Source organism: Lontra canadensis, unplaced genomic scaffold, assembly GCF_010015895.1.
Source record: "Lontra canadensis isolate GAN:19392208 unplaced genomic scaffold, GSC_riverotter_1.0 scaffold23, whole genome shotgun sequence".
In the NCBI taxonomy this organism is placed as follows: domain Eukaryota; kingdom Metazoa; phylum Chordata; class Mammalia; order Carnivora; family Mustelidae; genus Lontra; species Lontra canadensis.
The window spans coordinates 14439716-14456705 of NW_022631017.1; the positions used below are offsets into that span (position 1 = coordinate 14439716).

Genomic DNA, 16990 nt, shown 5'->3' on the forward strand with positions numbered 1-16990 from the left:
TGTCTGTCACAGTTATAAGATCTGTCTCTGGTGGATAGACAAACCAGATTAACATAAAATTGAAAAGGAAAAAGCTTTTTTAATATTTAATTTATTATTATGGCTTTTTGCAACATGGCAAAACATTACAGCTTAAAGCAGACGTCATCTCCTCATAGAGGAGGAAAAAGTTTTGCAGTCAAATCGAAATTGTAATTAAGAGGTCACTGGTATACCATTCTATTCAGTGTAATAAAAATGATGTACCTTCATGAACTCCAGAGATTACTTAAGAAAAAGTAAAAACCTGTGATCCACTGACTGAATAATAAAGGCTATGATAAGGAATTTAGGACCATCTATGCCTATGATAATAAACATAAAAGACTGCAAAACAATTTTAGAACTTAGAATAATCACAGACTTATTGATAAAAATTAATCATGTGCCTGAATACCAGAAAAGGAATTATTAAGGTATGCAGTGAAGGGAATGGAGCAGAGTAAAATATAAAATGTCTTTTTATTTTTCATTGACTTCGACTTCCTTTTTATTCGTACAGAGTATAGGGAGAAGATGTGCCTCGGTATTGAAGATCCAGTGTTCCAGCGGAAGGAGATCGTCATCCGAAAATATTAAGTACAGGTATCTGGAGAGAGAAACATGCGTATATGAGGCCCAAGAGACTGTCAGGCAGTGACAGCATAAAGACACAGCCATGTCTCCACTCATCTTATGGAGAATCACGGACAGCCGTCAAGTATTGCAAAACCCTGAGGCGATACAGTCACTACTGTGGAATGAAGAAGCTGCCCTGTGCTTGGGTGTTAGTATAGGAAAACCAACTGAGCAGTCCCCAGGCATCAGACATACACTGACTGGGAACACAGGCACAGTCATTGCCACGCATGGAGAGAGACCTTTGGAAGCAGTCAGACTTGCTATTATTTGAATGTGCTCCTGATAAAGGCAACTGCAAAGATCTGACCAGGTACCCCAGCCACATACTTTTGGAAGCTGTTTCACTTACTTTAGTGTCTCTGCCAGGAAGAAACTCTGCTGCACGTCATCGTAACTCTCGTGTCTCTGGTAAACATCCCTGAGGCCTGAATAGCCTCCGTTCACTCGGCAGTGATTTTCCAGGGCCTACGTTACAAGGAAGGGGGGGGGGGGGACACATTTCAGTACATTGCTTGTCACCAATTTTTATCATGAAACTGCCAAATTGAAATAAAAAGAAGGATTCAAGTTGAATGATACATGTAGAAGAGTTTTAGGCAAAAATTAAAAAAAACCCCACAAAATGCAAATGAATATAAAGTATGAAAAGTGAGGCTGCCTGGGGGGCTCAGTTGGTTGTGTCTCCTTTGCCTCAGGTCATGATCCCAGGGTCCTGGGATCGAGTCCCACATTGGGCTCCCTGCTCAGCCGGGAGGCTGTTTCTCCTTCTGTGCTCTCCCACCTCTCTCTCAAATAAATAAATAAAATCTTAAAAAAAAATAAAGGACGGAAAGTTAAAGACTATACAGATAATATATCTCATCTAATTAGAAACACTTCTACATTTAATTATGAAATAATTTTTCAGTGATTTTTTTTTTTTAATCATTTCCTTCTGTGGTCTAGAGCAGGGTTTATCAAACTAGGGATGACAGGCTAAAACCAATCTGCTGTTCATTTTGTAAATAAAATGTTAACTGAACCATGGCCATGCTCATTTGTTTACATACTGTCTGTGGCTCCTATTTCATTACAACGGCAGAGTTGACTACAGGTAAACCTTGGGGACATTGTGGTTTTGGTTCCAGTCCACTACAATAAGTGAATATCGTGATAAAGTGAGGCAGGTGAATATTTTGGTTTCTCAGTGCCACAGCAGTTGACAGTTTCTTTAACAAATGATTTCTCTGCAGCACACAATGCTGCACTTTACCCATGGTAGCACCTCTTTGAAAATTGGAGTCAATCCTCTCAAACTTGCGGCTGCTCTCTCAACTAAGTTTATGCAATACTCAAATTCTCGGTGGTCATTTCAACAATCTTCATAGCATTTTCACAAGGAGTAGAGTCCATCTCAAGAAACCATTCTTTGCTCATCCAGAAAAAGCAATTCACCATCTGTTTTAAGTTTTATCATGAGATTTGGCAATTCAGTCACATCTTTTAATTTTAGTTCTCTTGTTATTTCCATCACATCTGCAGTTACTTCCTCCTCTGAAGTCTTGAACTCCTCAAAGTCATCTGTGAGGGTAGGTATCAGCTTCTTTCAAAGCCCTGTTAATGTTGATATTTTGACCTCTTCTATAAATGATGAATGCTCTTGATGGCCTCTAAAATGGTGGTTCTACCACCACTGAATACCACAAGGTTTTCAATGGACTTTGCCCAGATTCATCAGAGGAATCACTATGTATGGCAACTATAGCCTTACAAAATGTATTTCCTAAATGCTTAAAGTCAAAATGCTCCTTGACTGGTGGGCTGCAGCATGGATGCTCTGTTAGCAGGCATGAAAACATTCATCTCATTGTCCATCTCCATCACAGCTCTCAGGTGACGGGGTACACTGTCAATGAGCAGTCATATTTTGAAAGGAAATTTTTTTTTTTCTGAGCAGTAGGTCTCAAATGCAGGCTTAAAATATTCAGGAAACCATACCATCAACACGTGAGCTGTTACCCAGGCTTTGTTGTTCCATTTATAGAGCACAGGCAGAGTAGATTTAGCATAATTCTTAGAGCCCCTAGGATTTTTGAAATGATAAATGAGCACTGCCTTCAACTTCAAGTCACCAGCTCCATTAACCCCTAACAAATGAGTCAGCCTGTCTTTTGAAGCTTTGAAGCCAGGCATAGACTTCTCTCCAGTTATGAAAGTCCTAGATGGCATCTTCTTCCAGTAGAAGGTCATTTCATCTATACTGAAAATCTGTTGTGTAGTACAGCTATTTCATTGATGATCTTCTCTAGATCTTCTGGAGAACTTGCTACAGCTTCTACGTCAGCACTTGCTCCTTCACCTTGACCTTGGATGTTATGGAGATGGCTTCTTTCCTTAAACATCTCTTCACAAACCAACATCTTTCCTTCTGCGGATTCCCTGCCTCCCTCAGCCTTCACAAAATTGACCAGAGTCAGGGACTTGCTCTGGGTTACGCTGTGGTTTAAGGGAATGTTCTGGCTGGTTTGATTTTCTATTCAGACCACTAATCGTTCCCCCTATCAGCATACTGCTTTCTTATCATTCCTGTGTTCACTGAGGCAGCACTTTTAATTTCCTTCAAGAACTTCTCCTTTGCACTTACAATGTGGCTGTTTGGCACAAGAGGCCTAGCTTTTTGGCCTTTCTTGGCTTTTGACATGCTTTCCTCACTAAACTTCATCATTTCTAGCTTCTGATTTAAATTGAAAGATGTGTGACTCTTCCTTTCACCTGAACACTTAGAGGCCACTGTGGGGCTAGTAACCAGCCTAATGCCAGTATTGCTGTATTTCAGGAAATAGAAAGGTAGTACCAGGAGAGGGAGAGAAATGAGGGAATGGCCAGTCAGTGGAGACATCAGAACACAACATTTATCGATCAAGTTCTCTGTCTTACCAGGGTGCAGTGTTTTGGCCCACCATAACAATTACCATAACATCAAATATCACTGATCACACATCACCATAACAAATATAGTTGTATTGAAAAAGTTTTAAATATTGTGAGAATTACCAAAATGTGACACAGAGAGATGAAGCAAGCAAAACGCTGTTGGAAAAATGGCACTGACTAGACTTGTTTGACACGGGGTTGTCACAAACTTTCAATTTGTAAAAAAAGAACAGGAACAACAAAACAGTATGTGCACAGCACAATAAAGCAAAACACAGTAAAATGAGGTATGCCTATAGTTGCATATGATTCCTAGGCCCACTTCCCTCTGGCTCTTACAGAGTTTACTGAACCCCTATCTAGAGAGACTGTTAATATCAACTGGGATTAAAACCCAAGAAAGGGGCACCTGGGTGGCTCAGTGGTTAAAGCCTCTTCCTTCGGCTCAGGTCATGATCCCAGTATGGCTCCGCATCAGGCTCTCTGCTCAGCCTGCTTCCTCCTCTCTCTCTCTCTCTCTGCCTGCCTCTCTGTCAAATAAAACAAAAACAAAAACAAAAACAAAAACAAAAAACCCCCCAATAACTGAGAAAGTGTACTGGACCAAAAACAGCTGGTACTAGATAAGATACCCAGAGTATCTTATTTTGTAAACAGTGATGGTGGAGTACTAATTAGTGATATTGGTGACAGATATCAAAGAAGAAAATGGAAAGTGGTGAAAAAAAAAATGCGGCTGATATCTATTTCTAAAAAATGTTTTTCTTTTCTTTGGTATGGAATGGAAGAAAATGGGATGACTCCACTTCTTAACTGTCTAGAGAGAAATAATCCTACATTCCTGAACTTCTCTGACTATAATGAGTATTTGGAAAAGAGATGGGTTGGGCAGTGTGGGAATGAAAATTTACGTAACAACCTAACAACTTGTAGGCTACATGAATAAAGAAAATATCTCATGATTAGGTACTTTTAAAAAGTCACTGGGAAAATAAGATCAACTTAAAAACTGCTCTGATTATATTCTCTGTTGCAGACAACAAACCAAGCAGGGGGAAGCCTGCAGAAATGAACTTCCAGGCCCTATTATTTTTTCCTTCCTTCCTTTTTTGGATAGAAGTTCTTTTTGATTAAAAAGTCAAATACCGGATTCATTGGAGTAGGCCAAAGATTATTTGTAAAAAAATAAAAAAAAAAACCAAACCAGGATTTAGAAGAAATGGATGTTTGTTGTTATGGAACATAATTAAATCCTACTTTCAGACATTTTCCAAAAAAGATTTTAACAACAAAACTTTTTCTTGCTTTCTTCCCTTGAAGTTCTTTGGTGATACGCTAATGAGAAGACCATGCATGGTAAATGGCTACTCCTCTCTCCCACAGAAATTTCTATAAGCTCCTTTTTTGTTTGTGTGTTTCTTTCTTTTCTTAAGATTTTATTTATTTATTTTACAGAAAGAGAGAGGAGAGATCACAAGGAGGCAGAGGCAGACAGAGAGAGGAGGGGAAGCAGACTCCCCGCTGAGCAGAGCCCGATGCAGGGCTGGATCCCAGGACCCTGAGATCATGACCTCAGCCGAAGGCAGCAGCTTAACCAACTGAGCCACCCAGGCGCCCCTGCTTCTTTCAATTATAGGGAAAGAATTGTTTTGTGGGGTGGACAATGCCCAGCCGTTTTCTGCTCACTTCAGTTCACCCTCATTCTTTTTCTTGCTTAGTCCTAACATGGTGAGCCATAGTTGCCCAGAACACATTCTAAAATCTCAGAAGAGGGGGCTGAATCCTGGCCCTAGACTCCTTAACTGGGGCCTCACATGTTCCCCGACCCAGGCAGCTTCCCGTTGTTTAACAAGGGGTTGTTGTGAGAATAAAACAAGATGAAGACACACTTCGCAGTGTGACAGGGACCTTTCAGAGGTTTAGAGAGGCCCAGCTACTTCCACTTTTTGAGGCTTTTGGGAAAAAAAAAAAAAAAAAAAGGGTGAGGGATGCCAAAGATGCTTTTTTAATTTATTTTTTACTTTTGAAAAATGAAAATGAAAGTGAAAAACCATCATGTCAAATCTAAATTTTAAATCTTTAGGAATATGAAGCTGGGGATAAGCAGCCCACCTGGGCACCCATCACAGGCCCTGGTTTTACAGTATCTCGACAGTGGGAGCAGTCCTGTATTTATGCTGTAGTCTGATTAGGACATCGTTTTACTGCAATTTTTTCTTGGGACTCTCAGACTCTAGGCATAGGGACCACCTCGATTTTACGTAGATGTTTACATTATTAGCGACCATATGTGGCTGGGATGTGCTAATAGCAGAGACAAGAAAAACAGGAAAATGTTTAGAGTTAGCTGGAACTCTAAACAAACCCAGACCACAAGTGACTGCACCTCTTTAGGGGGAGGCAGGGAAGAGCAGAGCAAGCAGCATGAATTAAACAGTAAGTCAGAAGGGAGAGAAAAACATTGTCGTATCTTGAGGTTAAACAGGTTAGACAAATGGCTGATCCAGGGAGATTTCCAAGAGTGGATTCTAGGGAACAATGCTCAAAGGAGGGCTGAATGGTTGAGTTTGGCCTGAGCTCATTCATAGAACCTAGCAAAACAGACATAGCAAAGAGCCTGGAAATAGGGATCAAGCCTCAGAGGGGAGAAGCAGGAACTGGGAAGACAAGTCTCTTTCTGAGAGCCAGAATGTCCATATGGCAAAGGTCAGATTTAGGAGACTAGGAAAAAATGTGTGTGTGAAAAAAGAAGGAAAAAAAAATCCCTCTATAAGGCTTATCTGCTACTATGGACCAGGGGAGACATCACATAATCCATACATACACATTTATCGACATTGTATAATCTATATTTACCAACACATATATGAATACATAGGCATAATTTATAGTAGAGCTTTAACAGAGTATTATACATAATAGGGAGTAATTTAATGAAGTTTCCATGACATGACTGAGAAAATGCAAAAGAACTATGAGGTAAATGTTATTTTTACCAAGTAGATTCACGAATGTGTGAACATCTGTGATTAACGGATTGTTGGTAACCTGTGGAGAAGTTCCTAGTACTATATGCCGGCTTACATAATTTCATATCTTGTTCGACTTTATGATTGTGTTCAGTGTTGCTATTCAGAAATTTAGCTAAGATGTGGAAAGCAGGCTCATCTAGTGTATCAGTGAAAGAATGCTGGAAAGGGATGCCTCGTTAGAAGACAGGAAGATGACTGACAAATATTTTACAAATAGCAAGTATGCGTGAACACAAGGATGAAACAAAGTTGATGTGTTGACAGGAACTAATATAGTTGCTAATATCATTTGACTGCAATTTTGATGTACGTCAGGGGGTTTTACAATCTACCAAAAAAACAAGTTGGACCACCAGCTGTGGGAAGTAACATTCAGAAGAGAGGTTACTGAGTGACACTGTTCAGCCCTGAGAGACCACAGGTGTCACGAGGAGGGGGAGGGAAATGATGGATGAGGATGGAGCAGTGGACAGAAAGTGCTGTCTTCAGGTAACTGAGAAGATGAAGTGTAGAAGAGAGAAGGGATTTTCTTCCCCTGGGACCTCCAGAATACAAAACACTGTAAATTCTGGTTTCAAAAGAAGTAAGTTTTTAACACTTCCAGCCATTAAAAAATGGAATTACTCTATTAGTAGTATATTCTTTTTTTTTTTTTTTTTTTTTTAAGATTTTATTTATTTATTTGACAGAGAGACAGCAAGAGAGGGAGCCCAAGCAAGGGGAGTGGGAGAGGGAGAAGCGGGCTTCCCGGCTGGGCAGGGAGCCTGATGCAGGCAGGGCTCAATCCCAGGACCCTGGGATCATGACCCGAGCCGAAGGCAGATGCCTAACAACTGAGCCACCCAGGTGCCCCAGTAGTATATTCTTTTTTTAAAACTACAAAGTCCTTGAACTAATGAGGAAAAGCCATCTGGCAAAGATGCTACGAGGAGGTCTTGACTTTGAGTGGAAGGCTAGTCTATGTGATTTTGAAGATATACTCCTGTGTTTTAGTTTGGGTTCCCCTAAAAATGGAGCATGAGACAAAGGTCAGATGCTGAAGGTTTTTAAGGGAGGAGGTATCAGGAGGGGAATGAGCAGAGCAAGTGAACGGGGGATGGGAGAAGAGCCTGTGAAATGCACCGAGCTCATGGCCCACAACTGTGGGCCATGAGGGCTCCCTCCGACTGAAAACCCTCTGAGGAACCACACAGAACACATCTCAGAGTTATTCTGCAAAGGGGAAAGACTGGGCTAGCTGTTCATCAACTCTAAAACCTCACTGGTTCAGGACTGCCCTCCGGGGACTTAACCTCTTCCACTCCCCTGACCACAGCCAGCTGCCTAGGAAGAAGCTCAGAGCTGAGGTAGCTTTTTAGCTACCTCAGCTCTGAGGAGGGGTGGAGGGGGGAATGCAGGGAAGCGGTCCTGCAGCTGTAGTTGAAAAAAAGGAGGGCTGAGGGGATGTCACACAAGGGAAAAGAGTGCCACCACCCTACCTCGGTGGAGCATTTTGTGGTTTAAAAAATACAAGCGTCGCAGTACTCCCCCTTCCCCACTATACCTGAAGTTCTAGCAGAAGCACTAGTGGCAAAAAGTGAGGGAGGGGTTCGGGGGTGTCTGTGTTGGGCACAGGGAGACAATCTTACATCATATGCTACACTAGAAGTTAACAGAAGACAAAAATCAGTACACAAAAAGACAAAAATCCTAACCCCTAAACCAACTTATTACCCCACAAACAAGCACGCTCCCCTGAAGAACCAAGCAAACCAAAGTTTCCCATCCACAGGCCACAGAGATTTACTCATTTCCATTCTTGCATCAGTTCTCCGTCATACATTTTTCACATTTTAACATCTCTAAAATTGGCATGTCATAATTTAATTGGTAGTGTAGTACTTTCTTAGTGGTATACAAAATAATGGTGTTTCTTATCAATTAGGGTGTTTTACATTTGATGAAATACCTTATTCCTGATATTTTCAATATAAACTGATATTTGCAAGGTGACTATTAGCCTTAATTCTTTTGCTGTCCTATTGAAAACGAAAATAATTTCCTATCACCAAAGCTTAGATGAACCTCAAATTTTATACATGTTTTCAGAGGAGAAAACATAAATTTAAAGAAACTGGAATTACCAATGACTAAACATAATTAGAAAACTTTGCAAGAAATAAAAGACAAAAAGAGGCCTAAAGAATCGTTATTACTTAAAATGACTAATGACTAGTGATAAGGCACATGCTACACGAAGAGGGTAATAAGCAAGATTCATCTACGGCTTCCTAAGATATTAGTTATAACTCACACAAAGGCAATCTGTTCATTTTAGATTTCCTGAGAAGTTATTTCTAATGGTCACATTTTAAAGACAGCTAATTTTGTAACAGTGAGTATAATTAAAGTGTTGGCTTGTTCTTATCTCCTCAGTGCTCCAACACAACTCCTTCCAGAATGATAGCTCTTAAAATTAACATTATTTGATGCACATTCTGGAACGTGCAGCTACTGGGTACCAGCACACGGTGTTCACCAGATTAGTTTGGGAAGACGATACGCCTTGTTCTCTAGGAAGAGACCTAAGGGGTGATGGAGACAATTCAAACAGCGCATTGGATAGTCAGAAAGCTTATAGATATTCAGAGAAACCTGAGATCAGTGAACGAATATTATTGCATAAAGTAGTTCTTTTATGGGTTCTTTCTAAAAGTTAGACCTAAGTAACTAATTTACTCTGTGAAAGAATTTCAGTCTAAAATGAAACAGGAACTGGAAGACAGAAAACAGAAAATCTTTCGCATGTGCTCTCAGGAAAACAAAACCTAAAGACCAAGAGACTGATTTCTCGTACATGCCAGATTTATAGAAAACTGATAATATTGGGATGATAGGGAGTTGGCCAGGGGTTGCCTTATATCAACCAACTTGGGAAGTTTTACTTATAGTTTTCAGAGGAATGAACAAGAAATGACCCAGGTCGGGCTGGTCTCACAAAATAGCTCAGTTGAACTTTATTTGTATGACTGGATTGCTTTGCCTGCTCAGGGAATTCTCAGAGCTGGTGCCCATTTGTTTCTTACTTTAACAGACTACGTTAACTGAATTCTCTCTTCTTTACATTCCCTGTCCATAAACACAGCCTACCTCGAATGTTCAACAAACTCACCTGTAGTTTGCTGAACTGCTATTCCTCTGCTGTTTTTGAATAGACTCTTCTTTTCGGACAATTTTGAGTTTGCCTCAGTTTACTTTTTTATTTACTTGAATGTCTAAGTGGAAGCATCTGTTTTCATTTCAATACCCAAAGACTCATTAAAAAAACCAATGTAGCGGTTTCTTGAAATAGACAATAGGCAGGGGTAATTACCCCACGTTGTCAGTAACTGTGGAATTAAGTGATCATTATTTCTATGGCTGTGGGAACTTAATTTTATAATATGCCTTTCTAGATATCTCCTTCAGTATCAAAATAGGTATGTTAATATCCCTGTTACATAAAGCAAAGCTGATGCCAGGAATATAGAAGAACAACTGAAAAGATTCATTCTTGAATTGGGAAAAAAGTCTGATTAAAGCTTCAAAAATCAGGATTGCCTGGGTTGCTCAGTCAGCTGAGTGGCTGCCTCCTGATTTCAGTTCAGTTCGTGATCAGGGTCATGAGATCGACCCCACTGGGCTCTGTGACGGGCATGGAACCTGCTTAAGATTTTCTCTCTCCCCCTCTTCCTGTGTACCCACCCCCCTCCAAATTTAAAAATCACAGAAAAATTGATATATTAAAGTTATAGAAATCACTGAGCATTTTTTCCTGAGACATTTATGTCTAAGAAATGTAAACAAATTAAAACATCACCTCTACGGCTTCCCAGGCCCATTTCCTGTACTTTGGATCATGAGTCAGTCGCCACATGTACATGTAAGTCTCAACCACCTCTGGTCGTAGGATGTAGTACTTTTCGTTTTGCCTCGTAGCAATGGCTTCAACGCCGCCATCGAACCTGAAAGCTTCTGGTCCCAGTTTCATATCTAAAAGGCATGCAAGGGTGAAAAGGGTTATTGTCTTAGATGCTGCTCAGTTCTACAGCTTAAGTGAAACTAGAAAGTACTCTACAACATTCAAGAGAGATGCCAAAACAATCATTGTAAGGAATGGTTATAAACATCCTATAATAAACAATATTCAATATACTTTTAAAATACAGTCATCTGAGAGTCCTTTTTAGAACATTGCCATGATCTGTTATTTCTTTCATTTAACCACCATTTACCAAGTGTCCCCCAGGAAGGTACAAGGCACAACAACACCCCTCATTAGTTAGCTGGAAAACAAGTGGTTGAGAATTCTATGTCATTATGTCATGAAAGTTTATTTAATCTTTGTTCTTCAAACTCCTGCTTTATAAGAAGGGAGTCAGACTCTATTTCATGGAGATACTGAAAATATTAATAACGGTTTATAAAATACTAAGTTTCTTTTGCACCTGAGACAGAGATTCTTACCCCATGTTTTTACCTAAAGCAGGGTCAATAAATTAGACTTGCTTAACCCTGTATGGCTTCAATTCCTATTCCTTGGGAAAACTAAGGGTAGATACTTTTATGTAGAAAAGCAGTGCTTCTTGAAGTAAAAAAATATATATATGTAAAATCATTTAAAATGTTCATCATGAGCTTCTACTTTCATGAGGCACAGTGGATATTCTTTTAATGGCAGCAGTGACAATGTTCCTTACAGAACAAAATAAAAGCCTGTGGGAATAGGTTGAAAAGGAAGAGAATCACAGGTACTCACAGGTGCGATTGTAAGACTCATAGCAGGTTCGGGCAATTTCAGCCCCGAGCTGCAGGTAGTGCTGGGTCAGGCCTGCGGGAGCGTCGTCAGCCCCAAGAGCAAACATGCCCCCAGCAAAGCAGGTCAAGTGGCCCATTTTGTGTTCCAGGAGGCCTCCTTTCCACTCCGCGATGTAAGTCAGCCCCGTACTAGACTTGCGGATCAAGTGAGTCTCAATTGCCTGCAAATCAGACTTATTTTCAACATTTTAAAGTCCCTTCCAAATTTATACTAAAAACACTGTCAACACTAAGGGAGAAAAAGGATAAAGCATCACTCACAGTTTGAGTTTGGGACCATCGATGTGATTTGACCTGAAATTTTGTTATTGCTGTCTATATTCCTTCCCTAGTCTCTGCCTTAATAGTCTAGTTAGTTAGGATTATCAGTGCTGGGCCAGCCCACTTGGTTTTGCCTGCTTCTGTGACCAAACATTTGTAGTCCTCAGACCTCAAACACTGTCGCCTTCTCAAAGACAGGCCACTGTTGTAGAGGAAACAGTTAATGCATTTCCATTTTCTCAATGGAGAAACAACACAAGCACAAGCCCCACTGTGGATGAAGAATAGAGCTTATCTGCGTATAAAGTCTGGGGGTGAGGGAGTGCTGCCTCACCTTTGGCTCTCTTGTGCTCAGAGCTCAGAGGGTGGCCAACTGAGGGGGAAATGTGTACCATTCTTGAGTCCAATTGCTTGGCCCCAAATTCCAACTCTGACACTATCTGTGAACTTGCTGGATAATTTGTTTGCTGTATCCCTAAATCTCAGTATTCTTAACCATAAAAAGGGGATAGTAGTATATCTTCTGAGAAAACTCTGCAACATCTAGTTTATGAAGCCATCAATACTTTGACCAGCACCTGATAAGGTTCATTTATCATCATCACTCACATCTCCATTGTAGTAATACTTAAATTAAATTCCTCCCTAATAATTTCATTAAAAAGCACATTAGTATATAAGGGGGAAAAAGACACATAAAAAGATACTCATCATCACTTATCATCAAGGAAATGCACAAACAAAACTATAATGAGATATCACCTCACACTTGTCAGGATGGCTAAAATCAGTAACACAAGAAGCAACATGTGTTGTTAAGAATGTGGAGAAAAAAAGGAACCCTCTTGCACTGTTGGTAGGAATGCAAACCGGTGCAGCCATCTGGAAAACAGCGTGGAGGTTCCTCAAAACGTTAAAAATTGAGCTACCTTATGATCCAACAATCACACTACTGGGTATTTACCTGAAGAATACAAGATCGATAATTCAAAGGGATATGTGCACCTGTACACTTAGAGCAGCACTATTTGCAATAGCCAAGACACTGACTGATGAATGGATAAAGAAGATTGCAATAATGGAGTATTATTCAGGCATAAAAAAGAACGAAATCTTGCCATCTGCAACAATATGGATGGAGCTAGAGAGTATAATGCGAAGTGAAATAAGAGAAATAAAAGAAATAAGAGAAAGACAAATACCACATGATTTCAGTCACAAGTGGAATTTAAGGAACAAAGTAAGTACAGGGAACAAAAAATGAGAGAGAGACAAATCAAGAAACAAACTCTTCCTTATAGAGAATAAACTGATGGCTACCAGAGGAGAGGGAAGATGGCTGAAATGAAGATGGGAATTAAGGAGTGCACTTGTCATGAGCACAGGGTGATGTATGGAAGTGTTGCATCATTCTACTGTACACCTGAACCAAATATAACACTGTATGTTAACTAACTGGAGTTAAAATAAAAACTTAAAAAAATAATAAAGGTCTGTAAATTGGGGAGAAATGATGTTTACAAAAATTATTTGTAAAATATCTTATATTTTTGGCTCTAGGACTGTTGATACACTTTACAATAGATAGAAAATAATATAAGCCTTATATTGTAAAAAACAAAAATGAAATATAACTGTTTGGAATTACTAACTTCTAAATTACTGTAATAGGAAATGTTTCTTTCCCCTCCCAATTACTTCATAGAAGAAAAAGAGCTATGACCATGTCTATACCTGTTATAGCATTATAAAAAAAAAAAAAAGAGAGGGTTTTTAAGGAAGTACATTTGGGCAGAGTAGACACAGACAAAACTTGTGACAGAAAAGAATGAATGAAAATGAATGAATATATAGACAAATAACACCTTTCCTACTTTTATTGGAAATAAACAATTGAAACCAAGATGGTAAGAAATAAATGAACACACTACTGCGCTCCCTAACTGTGGTTAGCTAGTTTTACTGATGGTCTAGTTATTAATATTTCTTTCTAATTTAACTGAACACTTATTTACACTTCTCATAGCACAAACTGTAATAAAGTTCTTCAAGCAGATACTTGTTCATCACCCAAGAAATTATTCTTTCTATATGGCAAAAGTTACAGCTTTTGAGCATGGACTAGAAAACCATTATTATCCTGTTATGGATCCTGAATAAAGTATTCTATTATTTTTGGCATGATTCTGCCCAAGCTCTTACCTCTCAAAATAAACTACAATGATGTTCCAAGATCCTCAAAGCAATGTTTGTGTGACAGTAGGAAAATGTAAATAAATATAAAGGAGAAAAAAATAGTCTTCAGTGGTTCTAAAAAATGTGTTAAATCTGCAGAGAATTGATTAGGAAAAAAGAATATCATGTATTCTGTGATTTTAGCCTTCCATATTTGGAAAAAAAATTAGTTTGATGAAAGCTTTAGAAACCTAAATGTATAATATGTCATGTGCTCTGGTACCATTCACTGCAGGGGACCCTTAGTAGAATAAACATCCACCACAGTGGATTCTTAGTGTGGTCTCTGGAGAAGAACGTAACAGCCAGTTGAAAGCTCAAGGTATTTTGTTATTAGAACAATCAAAGAAAAGAGACCATACTGGGATTAAATGCTTTCCAAAGTCTCCTTGAAGCTAAAAATGAAAAGCTGTATCTCCAGTAACACAACTGTCTAGAAGGATAAAGTGTGGGATCTTCTTAGTAAGAATGTTTTGTTTGTTTGTTTTCATTTTTGTTTTTTTTAAGTACAGCTTAGCAGAAAGAAACTTTGCTATGTGAGACATGGTTACTTCTCAAACCAGAAATTTAATTGTTCTAGCTTTGCTTTCCAAGTTGAAAGCACAATGGATTGAGAATGTTTTTATTATTAAGAGAAACAGGAAACACTTTGCTTCATTTGTTCTTCATGGGTTTTCCTATCAATGGTTTATCTAAATACGATATGTTAGAAGCTGTGTGAGTATAGTTCTAGAAACTGGGGGGAATATTTCAGAGAACATTTTAAAGTTGCTTTTCTTAGAACATCAAGATCTTAGGGGGCCACTTTAATGGTAGAATAATTAAAATATCTGCTAGGATAGCAATGAAAAAAACGATAACAGAAACTATATTGTTTGGACAATTCCCTAGCTTAAAACTTGAAACCTCATAGGAATGAAGGAATGAAGAAAAACAAAACTGGCAGAGGCCATGTGGACTATAGTTTGCTTTTTATGTTCATCGTGTGCCTTAATTAAGGCTGTGCTAAATGAAAGCCAATGTACTAACTAAGGCCTTCTAGTTCCTATTTGTGAAGTGGTAAAGAGTTCTATCTCCTGTACTTCGTGATGCTTCTTACTGACCTTGGGAGGGAACCACAGTACTATTCAATCTGGCCAACCAGAACAAAGCAAGTTGCATTTATATTTAAAGATTTTATTTATTTATTGGACAGAAAGAGATCACAAGTAGGCAGAGAGTCAGGCAGAGTGAGGGGGGAAGCAGGCTCTCCGCTGAGCAGAGAGCCCGACTTGGGGCTCGATCCCAGGACCCTGGGATCATGACCTGAGCTGAAGGCAGAAGCTTTAACCCACGGAGCCACCCAGGCACCCCGCATTTATATTTAAATGAATAAACTGGACCATGTTTAAATTACCCAGACCTCCTCTCAGGGAGACAAATTTTAGAACAGTGGCTACATTACTGGGGAGTTACAAATTTCCACTCCCCCCATGAATTAATACTCTCAATTACAAAAAAAAAAATCTAAATAGTCAATAAAAGAGTCATTTTTCTGATTTAGCCATAATTTTATATTATTTGAGATGCCTTGATAATATAAAAAAATGAGTCATCATATAAATACTTATCAATCACAAAGGTACTTGGTTCTGCTAAAAAATTTGTTTCTGAAAAGTTGGGTGTGAGTTCAAATATTATTCTTTTGCTTTATTTACTTTCAAATTTTATTTTTATTTTTGATTGAAGCTTACATTTGCTTAAGGCTTAGTTTACTCTTACATTGGCCATCTCCTATATATTTTGCTAAGTAATTTCTTATTTTTACTAACTTAATGCATGTAAAGAACACTTGAATGTAGTATGGAAATTCTTATTCACAAATAAATCCACAGTTGTGTGGTAAAAAGAGACAAGTGTTGACACAAATTTTAGTTTGAATTGTGGTTCCAACTCAAAATTTCTGAGGTTCCGTTCTCTTATTTATAAAGCCAAGTAAAAAAATATCTAAGCTATCGTGAGGAGACAAATACTTTACGTAAAGTACCTATTTAACACACTACTTAGCTCACAGTGGACAGTTCAACACATACATGTTCTCTCTCATTCCTCCTCTGTTATAAAGGATCATAGGTAACTATTAATGAGTTCAGAGTTTTATTTGAGAGCGCTGTCTGTCTATCTCTGGAGATAAATTTACTTCAAATGGAGGTAGTCATTAGGAATGTCTGTAATCTTGGGCAATTTTAACTTTGTCAATTTCCAGAATATAAATTTAAGATTTGTTCCTTCCCATGACTTTAATTGTGATTCTAAGCATGGAACTCATATTCCTTGAAGAAAAATACCTCTTTCTCAGATATGTGAATCTTTACTGAGGTGTGAAGCGCATAAAACACTTTCAGCTGCCCTCTTAGAACTCAACATCAAGGGGGATTACTGTTGTTATAATTACATTAGCAGACACTGAACTCAGCCTAACTGGAGATATTTTGTAACCCACTTGTGTAGTATTCCATTTCCCATTAAAGACTGATTAATATGCAAAAGGTAAGTTAGTTTAGTGGCAAAGATGATTAAATATTGGTTTACCTGAACAGCATCAAAATACATCTTCTTAGCTTCTAGATCTGTCTTGTCAGACATTAACCACGCCTTGAGCAAATATTCATAAAAGCTGTCTCCGAGTCCTCCAACTGATACATGATCTGCAAAGAGAAGAAAATGAATTTTAGAGTGATTGAGGCTTTAATTCAGGTAATGCAGCAAAATCACATTAGTAACTAGGATGCAAAACCCTACGTCAACTGCAACTCAATGTTACATTTAAATTCCGACAAATCTGTTTTCAGGAAGATGTTCTGAAACAAGCAGATGTGCCGTTAACTAATGCGATATACTCTAAATAATTACCAGGCTAGCTTTGTAAACACAGAGATAAAAAATATATAATCAACCCTAATTCCAAAAATCGGTTTCTCTAGTTAAAAACCACCAAATTAAAGTGTTTCACAGCATATATTCAGATAGATTTTGATTGCTTTAGCACTCAAAAACAAACTATGTCAAATGCT

At 38.6% G+C, this 16990-nt stretch overlaps 1 protein-coding gene across 1 annotated transcript in view; it reads right to left on the reverse strand.

Moving 5' to 3' along the window:
• Positions 1–477: 477 nt before the first annotated feature.
• Positions 478–16990, reverse strand: part of MAN1A1 (mannosidase alpha class 1A member 1) — a 167833-nt gene continuing 151320 nt past the window's right edge. The window contains exons 9-13 of the mRNA XM_032862419.1: positions 16509–16624; positions 11383–11602; positions 10444–10616; positions 1010–1125; positions 478–628 (exon numbers count right to left, since the gene is read on the reverse strand). Coding sequence (XP_032718310.1) covers positions 502–628; positions 1010–1125; positions 10444–10616; positions 11383–11602; positions 16509–16624 — 752 coding nt within the window. The 3' untranslated portion in view covers positions 478–501. The remainder of the gene's footprint in view (positions 629–1009; positions 1126–10443; positions 10617–11382; positions 11603–16508; positions 16625–16990) is intronic.